Source organism: Cornus florida, unplaced genomic scaffold (assembly GCF_030987335.1).
Source record: "Cornus florida cultivar Cherokee Brave unplaced genomic scaffold, ASM3098733v1 CherokeeBrave_3.0.0_Hap2_Chr07, whole genome shotgun sequence".
Classification (NCBI taxonomy): domain Eukaryota; kingdom Viridiplantae; phylum Streptophyta; class Magnoliopsida; order Cornales; family Cornaceae; genus Cornus; species Cornus florida.
The window spans coordinates 30151666-30164128 of record NW_026775577.1 but is presented as its reverse complement, the minus strand read 5'-3'; the positions used below and the strand labels follow the sequence as shown (position 1 = coordinate 30164128).

At 34.8% G+C, this 12463-nt stretch overlaps 1 protein-coding gene across 1 annotated transcript; it reads right to left on the bottom strand.

The window, feature by feature from the left end:
• Positions 1 to 3683: 3683 nt before the first annotated feature.
• Positions 3684 to 12426, bottom strand: LOC132266928 (beta-1,4-xylosyltransferase IRX14-like). The gene is made up of 3 exons (XM_059767944.1): positions 11453 to 12426; positions 10785 to 11339; positions 3684 to 4265 (listed from the first exon to the last, which is right to left on the bottom strand). Exons 1-3 carry the CDS (start codon positions 12199 to 12201, stop codon positions 4040 to 4042), a joined length of 1530 nt encoding a protein of 509 aa, XP_059623927.1. The 5' UTR covers positions 12202 to 12426; the 3' UTR covers positions 3684 to 4039.
• Between the last annotated feature and the right edge of the window lie 37 nt (positions 12427 to 12463).

Genomic DNA, 12463 nt, shown 5'->3' with positions numbered 1-12463 from the left:
TGGGGGGAAAATGAAAAGGTAATTAATGGTGTCTTTTGGTTTGACATTTTTGTATTAAACTAATATTAAATTAGACAATGGTATGAAAGACATTTCACATCTTTAAGGATGTCAAAGTAATAAAGATTAAAGGCACTATCATTGTGTAATTTGCCCAAACCTCTAGGGAGGTTAGTGTAATTTATCCTTGATTTAAACTAGCTACTTCAGCTTCAGCCACTCGAATTTTCGATACGTAATTCCCGTCGATACCTACTCATTCCCCTCTTTCTGTAATGGCTAAGCTCGTTGAGACCTTGATAGGGTAGATCCACGTGCTTTAGCCCCACCCTCGACACGTGCCACCGACTGAGAATAGGCGTGACTCTTCCAACCACCACGATACCCCCAATGGAGGACACAAGACTTAAAATCTAAGTAACATAAAGCAGGAGCAGAATTGAGCGGGAACGCGAAAACGACAAAATTAAAGTCACAGATAGTGGGAACAGGAGTGAGAGTGCGTGCGGAGTGTGAAAGTAAAAATGAACTAAAAACATAAGAATGGTACCCATTGAGAAGAATTGTGACTTGGCTTAAAATTACATCAAAAAGAATCTGATACTTATTTATATCCTTATCCATATTCCAAAATAGATGAATAAAGAAGTTTTCATTGTTTGACAGATAAAATATAGGGCAAAGTACAGAAAACTCCCCTCGACTTGTAACATTTTCTAGTAAACCCCCCTTGTCTATTTTTTTACCAAAGAACCCCCCTCGTCTTGTAACATTTTTTCAATAAATCCCCCTTATTTAATTTTTTACCAAAGAACCCCCCTCAACTATCTGAAGGGGGGTAAAAGATTTGATATTTCAACCAAAATGCCCTTTTATTTAAATCTTAATTCTCCCGAACTTCAAAATTTCATATCTCATAAACTGTGTGTTTAAAAATTGTAAATAATATATGCACGGAAAGCTTATGAAATAACGATTCCAAAAATATAAGATTTTTTTTTTTTTTATAAATGGTTTTTGTATAAAATGAAAAGATAAAGATTTACAAGTGCACAGAGGGTATACCCTCAAAATTTTACTAGAAAGTACAGATTCTTAATGAAGAAACATTTCCAGTAAATAAAATAAAAACAAAAAAACTGTAAACTAGAGAATGTCTCTAAAAGAGACATTGTAAACATCTAAGACCTCAAACATAATTTGTCTAGCCACCTCAGAAGTGGGACTAGGATTATTTCCATATAGTCTTCTATTTTTTCTTTCCAATTACTCTGGTAGTCTACATGGAAATACTTCATATTTCCATGTAGTTTGAATCATTTTGCTAGTGTGTTGAGGGAACTATAACAACATGTCATCAATAGTATGAAGTGAAGCTAAGTCCAACCCCAAACCAAGAGCATCCTTCAACCAGTTCCAGAACTGTCTAGCAAAAGGACATTGAACAAAAATATGATTTCTAGTATCAATCTGGTGTAAACAATTAGAGCATCTTGGAGCCAATTGCACTTTCCTCCTCCGCAAATTATACATTGTAAGTAATTTGTCTTAAAATAAAAAGACACCATGAATTGACCATCAAGGCCTGGCCTTCCCCAAACAGATTTTGGACCATAAAACATCTGGATTAGTAACTCTACATCCTTGCCAAGCTTTTTTAAAAGTAAAGTCACCACCGTCCCACAGGAACCTATCTGATCTAGCATGAAATATAAAATTTGTACAACAAACCTTCATAACCAGAGAGAAATAAGCAATCTAAAAATCTACTCCAACAATCATATTTTACTCGAGATATTTGTACGAAAATTTTTAGAACTATTCATTTTCATATGGAGTCAAATATATAAAAAAAATAATAAATAAATAAATAAATAAATAATAAAAAATAAAAATTAGCCCCAACAGAGATCAATTTCATGCGATATCATATTTTGCGTCAAAGTATTTTCATTCTTTTATAGACTCACCATTTAAAAAATAAATAAAAATGAATATTCGGTTTCTATTGGAGCTAAATTTTTTTATATGTTATACTCCATATGAAAATGAATAATTCTAAAAATTTTCTTGCAAATAACCCGAGTATTTTATAAAAAATAAAATAATATAATATTGTTGCAGTAGATTTTTAGATTGTCTATTTCTCTCTGGTTATGAAGTTTTGTTAAACAAATATTATATTTATGGAATCCTTGTTTTATAAGTTTTCTGTGCATATATTATTTGCAATATTCGGATGTACGATTTGTGAGATATGAATTTTTGAAGTTCGGAAAAATTAAGATTTAAATAAAAAGGTATTTTGGTCCAAATATTAACTCTTTTACCCCTTTAGATAGTTGATGGGGGTTCTTTGGTAAAAAAATTAGACAATGAGAATTTATTAGAAAGGGTTACAAGTCGAGGGGTTCTTTAGTAAAAAATTAGATGAGGAAGATTTACTGAAAAAAATTACAAATCGATGGGAGTTTTCTATATTTTGCCGTAATATATATATATCATTAACAATAATGAATCGTTAAATGGAGTTAGGTTCAAATCCCATTAGTGGGAAAACAAGATTTCAAAGTATGGTGAAATGGATATATATTTATGAGAGAAAAAGGATAAAGAGGATAGAAAGAAAAAGATATTAATAAGAGTTTCAATAATATTTTAATAAAAGAATTTTTACACTTACATTCTGTATAAATCGCCTACTTAATAAGAACTCCCTTATACTTCTAAATAAAATTGATATCCTTTCAGTAATGTTGAGGTATTATATGATTATTATAACCATTGAATTTTTATATTTTGTCAATATTCAAACCCCTTTCTTGCTTTTGAATATGATTAGATCCAACTAACAGTCTGTATTTATTACGTGTTCTCTTTTCTGTACTCCCAAAAATAAGGTTATCTGCTTTCTTAGATAGGTAACTAGTAACTAACATCTTAGATAGGCGTAACTATATACAGTATCTAGCAGTCAGCATGGAAGAAAGGCGCAACCTATAAAATGATGCTTTTCCACCATATTTCTAGTGGGGTTTCTACTTCTACATTTTTTTTCATATATATATATACACACACACACACACACACACACACACACACACGCATATATTAATTGATCTTTTTCTCAGTCATGTTATATTTCTCTTATATATTTACATACATGTATATACGAGGTTATCTGCTTTATGGGCAACGAGACAATGATTTGGCACTAGACTATTCTTCTGGTGAATGTGCTCATTGGGAGAAGCAATTGGATTTAATCGTAGTCGATATAAACTGTCATACATACTTCATATCGACTTTACGACAATGTCCAACACGCCTCACCATCTTCCTTTCTCAATTTCTGTTACCATTTCTATTATTTAAATTCTTCATTTATGAAGATTATAGTATTTTAATTTCATCTTTCTTTGTATCAATTTAGTGTAATTCATGATGCCAGAGTGGTTCACAATATTGGTCACGGTCGCGATATTGATCGTAATTTAATGAATACGGACAAAATTAGTACAAACTGACCGATACGGGACGCGTATTGAACTTGAAAAAGAATCGCGTATCGATCAACACGGTGAACCATGTGTCAGACTTGACTAATGTTTACAGTCATTATATGAATTCGGTTTGTGTGCAAGAATGTACATTTATTATTACAAAAAAAAAAAAAAGACATCTTTTGCAATGAAAAAACTCTATTATTACAAACAAGTATTGTCACAAATCTATGATTTCTATTTTGCTGGCAAGTATACAACTTAGACCATACTGGATACAAATTTCCTGGCAATCACCAGAACTAAGTTGACAAATATCAATCATCCAAGCAAAAAATTAAATAAAGAAAATATGAAAATTAGGTGAAAAACAAAAAAAAAAAAAATTGCATGTATCAATCAACTGCCCACCTGAACAGAAGCCTTCTGTATGTACTCTTAGCAATTTGATGATGCTGAAGGCTGGCAATCTCCAGTCTTAACAGCAGAGTGTACTCTCAAATGTCCTGAATTGGCTAACAATTAGGGTCTTATATTTATGCAGTCTGCCTTGCAGAAACTTGTGTGTCTAATACTCTTGCTTCACGCTTTCTCTTGCTTCGGGAACGCCTTGACCTGGGTGTCCGAGTTTTTGTACCACGATTCTCAGCGCTCTCTTGGATGCCGATATCTTTTTCAGTAGATGGGAGTTCGGGGGGAGTATCTGGCCACGGTGTGCGTTTTGCCAGGACATTAACCTCTAGTGGAGGATCAATTTTCCATCTGCACGAAACAAAGGTAGTACTTAAACGATATACGGAACGAATTGGAGCTACCGCCTTGATTCATTGTTTCTTAGAAACACATGCTTTTGGTTAGAATCAGTCAGCAATGACATCACAAGAGCAAAATACATATTGTGTATAAGTCAGTCTACAAACATACATTAGAAATGACTTCTTAAAATTGAGGTAAGGTCGGACATTTTCTGATAGTGCAACAGAAAAAACTCGAGAATGTAAATTTTAATCATTTGATCTTTCAAAGCAATGAAAAACAATTGAAATATGCATGTATTCCATAATTGAATCACAGATTTTTCATTATTTTAGACTAATAAACTGGTAGTGTAGCACGTAGTCACAAGGATCTGGAATTCATGTTCATCCGCTCATGCTGATAATATCACTACTATGTATAAGGGTACAAATATAAAATTCTAGAACAAAGGAAAGTGAACAATGACACTGCTTTTCACTTTTTCTATGTTAGTTTAGCTGCTTCCTTTATTTGAAGTTTGCATAGAACTACCTCCTATTAGGGTATTATATGATAGCTTGCTAAAAAGACCTCCCTCTCCCCCAGATCAAGGGGCCAAAAACCTCATTTATTATTATTATTATTATTTGGGGGTTAAAACCAAAAAACCTCATTTAAATGGGAAGAAACTACAAGAAAAGCTTCATGTTTTTGCCACTTATTAAGGCTGCGTTTAGTAACGAGAAACGTTTCTTGTTTTTTGTTGTCAACCTCTAAAAAGGCAAAACGAAAACAAAAATCGTGTTCAATAAAATGTTTTTGTTTTTCAATAACAAAAAACGTTTTCAATTTTTGTGAAAAAAAAAAACATCAAAATGATGTTTCTTATGTTTTCGGCACTGTAGCAGAGAAACATTTTCACTAATGTTAATGCACTGGCACTATTCATTTCAAATAAAATTCATATTATTTGTGTTATATACTAAGTTGCATACTAAATGTTAATAAAAATATATATTTTTAATATAGAATAAATTAAATATTGTATATTATTTTTTATTTGATAAAAATATATTTTAATATATAATATATTAAATAATAATGAAATTGATTTTTTGTGACAAAATAATTTTTGATATAGAATATAATGTTATTAAATTATTAAGCAGTAGATATTTTATATTATTATATATCATATCTATATTATATTACATGTAAATATTAAATTATAATTAATTTACAATATTATAACACAATATATATTTTATTACATATAAGATATATTATTTAATATTTTTTATTCATAATAAATTATCATATGCTAAATATATTATATATCACATAATAAATGTATACATCATGCATATACATGTATTTCTATACATAATAGGTGGGAATGTTTTTGTCTTGGTATATCTAATTTTGTACTTATGATGTATTGGTTATTTTCAAGATTTATAATTTTAAATTAAATTTTCTAGATTTATGACTTTTTGATATTAATGGAAGCAAGTGTCGTGCCTGAGTGGTTGGGTTGCTCCCTGTATCCAAGAGTTCATGTTCAAGTCATCTACCCTCCCCTCTAATCACTAACTCCTAAAATTCTTGCCATGAAAAAAATAAAATAGAAATGAAAAAAATAAAAAATTTAAAGAATATTATATACATTTTATAACAAATATGTTGTATTACTAAACACAATTATTGTTTTATGTTTTCAAATTTGTGGCAACAACAAGTGTTAATAAACATCATTTCTATTTTCTATTTTCACTCAAGAAAACAAAATCATGTTTCTGCTTTTTCAAGATTGCAAAAACAAAAAACGAAAACGTTACTAAACACACCCTATCCTAGCTTTAGTAAGTGTTTCTGCAAAACAATATTTGACGTGTATGTCTACCTAGTGGAAGCCATGATTTGGACTTACAAAAAATATTAATTCCAAATTCTTTGCCATGAAGTACACAAACTGCTCGACCAAAATTTTATGAAGTAAAACCAATCTTCATATTAAAAGAAATTGCATATAATGTAGTGAGGCGTATGTATTGTGAGGCAACCATTAATACACACACAGTTTTTTCACAACATTATGTTAACAATGCTTTCTAAGTAAATGTTATTACACTACTTTGGACAGGGTAGCTTCTTGTAATTATTGAATATTGAGGCACTTTCTAAATCTTATAATAAATGAGGTAAGCAACGGCAAGTTTCCACCAAAGGAGTGTAAAAAATCATCCATTAATTCTCTGAAACTAATTTTCAAATGATTTAGAGAATGACCTAAAAAAGGAAAACTTATATATGCATGTGCAGATGTATGTACCACACGTGTGTGTCAGCAGTGTTAATTGGGATCTCATTTGGAAATAGAATCAGCTGATTGTATTATAACAAAGCATCTGAGTGGTGTTATATGGGGGAATCATGAAACTCACAAAACAGACACAGATGAGGTCAAACCTTGACGTCCTAAATACTCCCCATTACTTATAGGAATGTTAAGGGAGAAAGAAACATCTGAATGTCATTGAATAGACTACCATATGGGACTAGCCCACGAGGCTCCTGCAATTGTTGGGTATGGGAAGGGTCCAATGTATGCAAGCCTTATCTTTGCATGCAAATAGGCTGTTTCCAGTTTCAAACCCGTGACCTCCAAATCACAATGGAGTCATCTCACAATCTCGCCAAGGCCCACCCTCAAAAGACTGCCATATCATGTGTTAAAAAACACTACACTTATATATAGGCCTTAAACAGTCCCACAGTGCTTAGCCATGGCCATAAACCACCTTCTTTAACAATATTTGCTTCTGAGTTTGTGAGACGAAAACTTTTGCAATTTGATCAGGAGTCATTTTGTGACTCGACCACTATGTGAAATGATCTGGTTTTTAGCCAGTGGATGTTTTGAAATTCATTAAAATTAAAGAAACATTCCAAAATTTGGACATTTAATATCAATTTCAATTGGCTTTCATGCAAGAGCCAGTGTGTGAAACCTCAAACAACCTTCCAGGTGTTAGAAGTTTATATCCTCAAAGAAAATCCAATATAAGAAATTCTGAGATACCATCTCCTAACAGAAGTCAACTTCAATATTAATGCGATCAAATTCCTTTATGAAGATGATTTTCAGACCCGTGTACTAACTAGTTTAATTGGTTTCTTGGAGTCAAATATCAAAAACTCTAAACCATTTATCACCATTGTCCAGACAATCAGTATGTTACTTCTTGATTATATCAATCATTCAATCAAGTTCCTGTTTTTCAGTGTATCCACCAACTTCAATGAACCAATTAAGATTTCAAGTAAACAAAAACTATGAGTAAGTCAAACACTACAATACATGGTCACATGCACATGGCTCCAGATGATGTCCTCACACTTGAATATAGACCTAACCTTTGGTACTTTTGCACACAGTGATTATACCCATGACTCCAGATGATGTCCTCACACTTGTCAATCCAAACTTTTACCAATGTGCAGACATTGTAAATCCATGGCAGCATGCTTGGTGCAAAAAGGGAGGGAGGGAGGGAAGGAGGATATGGGTTGTGTTTAGGGGTTATTGGCACACCTCTGCTCCGTGTGAATGACTTGAGATTATAGAATATACAATGCAGATAAATCGTCCTGTTAGCTTTGGAAAAGGCAACATTTTTTCTTCAACGTCATATATACCTCCCAAGCCCTTTATCTTGTTCCTCTTCAGAGTCATGAGTCATTTGTTTTTGTGCACAATTACGCATATATGTATTTACTATCCACCAACACCATCAAATAAAGTGCTACCAGGATGACTGCATTTTAAACTCCCTATTTAGAACTATTTTAGCAAGATAATTTGCAATTCCGACTAACTCAAAACATTATCTTTAACTGCCTATCAAGGAAACTGCTGCCAGTGGATGTTTTGAAATTCATTAAAATTAAAGAAACATTCCAACTTTAGGCAGCAGTTTCCTTGATACTATTGCATCTTTAATATTTAGCCAGTGGTTTTTAGCTGGTGGATGTTGAATATTTAACTTAAGTAACTCATTTAGTTGACTTTTACATCTTTATATATACTATTGCATCTTTAATATTTTATTGGGTGGGTTTTGTTTTTTTTTTTTTTCAACGTGTGCCTTACTTCAGTCGGGTGCGCGCCTCGCCTTGCGCCTTGCGCCTCAGGCTCTAGGAGGCATTTGCGCTTTTGTGCGCCTTGAGCCTTTAACAACTATGATCAAGTTTGCCAACAATTTATAATATGCTTAATTGATATGGACATTGACTTTTAAGTATTAATTGTAAGATAATTTGGGCCTCAAGAATGAGTTGTAGGATGAGCTGTTTATTTAATTGGGAAAGAAGAAGAAGAAGATGATGATGATGTATGCAAAATTTAATTATATTATATATGTTGTATCGTCGTTCCACTAAAATATTTTGCTTCTTTCTTGGAGATTCACTCATCTCTTGGCGTAGCAAAAAGCAGACTATGGTTGCTCAATCTAGTACAAAAGCTGAGTACTATTTCTGAATTTTTGTAGTTGCGTTGGCTCCTTCAAGATATGGGGTTCCTTATCCACAGCCACTTCTATCTACCATGACAATAGGAGTGCGATTCAGATTGCATACAATGACGTTTTTCATGAGTGCACAAACACATCGAAATTGATTGTCACATTATTCGTCATCATTTTCTTCACAATACATTACAGTTGTGGTCCATTGCTTCAAATGATCAACTAGCCGACATCTTCATCAAATCTCTTTCGCCCATACACTTTGGTAATCTTGTCTCCAAACTCAAGTTGGCTTCATATAATTCACCTTGAGTTTGACGGGGGCTGTTAGATTATATATGTTGTACTGCACTAGTACTATTATACACCTTACCTACCACCTAGGATTTTATACCTATATATGTATTGTTCATTCATACTATTCAATATACAATTCTCATAACTTTCAACATGGTATCAAAGTCGTTTGATACCCGTGATACCCTCACAAACGGCGTACTATTATACCTCTCGCAAACGGCGTTCTAATTGTTGTTCACGCACTCATGATACACCTACTCGGTCTACTGCAATTGTGGCCAATACCGATACTAAGACACTTAAGTCACCAGCTCCAACACCTCTCTTTAGCGCTTCTAGTGTGTCTTCATCTTCCCCATCTACACTTTCTATAGCTGACCTTTGAGGCACTTCTCAATCAGGTTTTGTCTCGATACCAAGATGTATCTTCCTTTGCTCTCTCTATCACATTGTCACCAGGAAAATATCTAGAATTCGCCTCTTTGTATTTTGATTCTACTTGTTGTAATCACATAAAATCCAAATCTACCCTACTCACCACTGAAACTCCTACACTTTAATCACTTGTCATACACACCGCAGATGGACCCACATTGGCCATTAGTCATATGGGGACTGTTTCTCAGTCACAATTATCTATTCCTGATGTTTATCTTGTACCAAACATTTCCCTAGGTGGTAAGTAAGGGGTATAATAGTATAAGTACAGTACAATATATATAACCTAACTATATATGTTACTACTGTTCTGACTTGTCATTATTATTATTTTTCTTTTATTTAGTTTTTTTTTTCTTTTTTTGGTCCTTCATGAAGAAATGCCATTGCAAGCTTGATATGACCATCTATATAAAACCTATTTTTCTTAAGGAAAAAAGGTTTAGACACTATGAGGTGTGCATCTTAACTACATTGGTGTTATATATGACTTGTGAGGAGGAGTGTCTAAGATGTGTCCTTCCACCAACTGTCCGAAATTTGTCAACAAAGTGTCTAAATAATAAAATGTATTTTAAAATTATGGACACATCATAAAGTGTTTGATTTCCAAGAAGTGATGGTGTCTAACACGTGTCAAACAATCACAGACACCTTCATAAAAGTGTCTGTGCAGACTGCTTCCCTAGAATTTCTCATGCAATCCACGCCAATTTCGGACAGCTATGGAAAGTGCCGTAAACGAAAATGTTTCGAAAAAGAAATAATACTATTAGGCAAACACATGCAACCACAACTATGATTGAAAAACACAAAATTAAGCATGATGTAGAGGGAGACATCAGTGATTAAATTCTAAAGCCACCAGCTTCACCACATGAACTGATGAACAGATCAACCAAAAAAAATTATAGCAGGGGCAGTTGAGGCCCTTTGGTAACTCTTTGTAATCATCACTCTAATACAAGGTTCAACACATAAGTTGTTTAAGAGCAAATCAGATTGTATTATCTGTCCAAACTCATATTTCTGAATATTCGCATTTACCCAACAGGGTTTTAAGACAATTCAACATGAATGAAACAATCACCATCCAAAAATGAGTATGCATAACTACCATAAACAAAACAAAAAATGGAAATGCAGACTCCTAAAGACTTTATCACTAAGACAATCAACATTCCTATTAATGTTAGACTCAAAATCAAGTAACAGGATTAGCATGACTAAGGAAGCAAGATATTGGATAGCGCAAGAGAGATTGTAAGCAACTAACCCGGCAGGGAATTTGCTATCTGCACGAGCTTCAACACGGAGCCACCAGAGCAAAACCTTGCGCCCACAAGTCCCAAGAGGATCCACCACCGAAGGGTCCTTCAGCAGATTCAATGGAGACTCCACATCCCCTCTATTGCCAGCTACAGTATCTAAATCATTAACCCACTCCGGTTTATCTTTAGCTTCCTTCCAAACCAACCTCGAATTCAACACGAATCCAGCCCACTCAAGCTTCCTCGGCAGCACAATCGCCCGGTCCCCAATATATTTTGCGCTCCTCTCCACATATGGAAGTGAATTAAATGTATGCCAACCAACCAACTTGTCCGATGAATTACATGCCGGACCTTGAACTGGCATTGGGGAATTCTTCTCATCCTCCTTCTGTATTACTGATAATTCTTCATCAGAATTACCCGAATGAGCAAGAATGCCAACTGAAACCGCCCCAATCCATTTCACATTTTGGATCTCATCAAAGAGCTCCATACTATGCATATTACTATCATCAGCAAACATCACAATCCCATCTAGTTTCTCTTCTCTCACAACTCTGCTCCATCACACACCTACTGAATTAAATTCGATTCTAATAATAATAATCTTAGATTAAAGCACAAGAAATTGAATTTAATATAGCCAACAATTCAATTCAATTCAATTCACCTCAAAGCACGAAGTCGCATTCGAGCTTCCATCCGATGGCGATCCTCCCACGAAATGGGCATCTTCTCCTTGAACCCAATGTGGAAGATCCGAAGGCCGGACTTGGCGAGCAGGGCAGCCGTCTCGTTGGTGGCTCCACCGGCTTCGACGACGACCCAGATGAGATCATAGGGCACATTCATCAAAGAATGCATTAGCCCAGTTAGATGCAGAGTCTGAAATGTTCTTACATAGGTGGGGGTGATGACAATCAAAGTTCTAGGGTTCTTAATTCCATATTGAACCCCCTGTTCTCTCTGAACTCGCTCAATTATCCGGTGAGCCTTCATCACCTCCGCCGGATTCGGATGCGGCCACGGCCGTATCAATATCCCGTGCCGGCCAACCACCACTCTGCTATTCGGAACGGTTGTTCTATTCGCCGGTGATTCGGGATTTGGTAACGAAGTTGAGAAAGAAAGAGTTTTTTGCGCAATTAGGGTTCCGGCGAGCTCGGCGGTGGTGCGGAACGGCGAGGTGGAGTAGAGGTTGGTGGTGGCGGAGGTGGAGAAGAGGAGGTAGAAGAGGAGGCGAGAGAATCGGAAGCCGAGGACGAGGCTGATGAGGCAGCAGAGGCAGTGGAAGAGTAGCCAGAAGATTGCCGCCGGCGATTTGATGGAGCCGTCGCCGGAGGAATCCGACGGCGCCGACCCTCTGATGCTGTTGCTCCGGCGGTTCGCGTAGCTCTGCTGCAACGCGGAGAGCTTCATTTTCTCTCTCTCTCCTTTACACACAGTATGTGCGTGTATATATATAAATATATATAGAGAGAGGGAGAGAGACAATGTTTGTGGAATTAGAAGAAATGTGGAGGTTGAGAGAGAGTGGTTAGTTGTTGGTTTATGTAATTTTTAATCAAAAGATTTCTTTGGGTTTACGAATGAATCGCTTTGATTATTGTCTTCTTCCCCTGTTTCACTACCAAATATATATACATATATATATATATATATATATAGTAGAGAGAAAGCT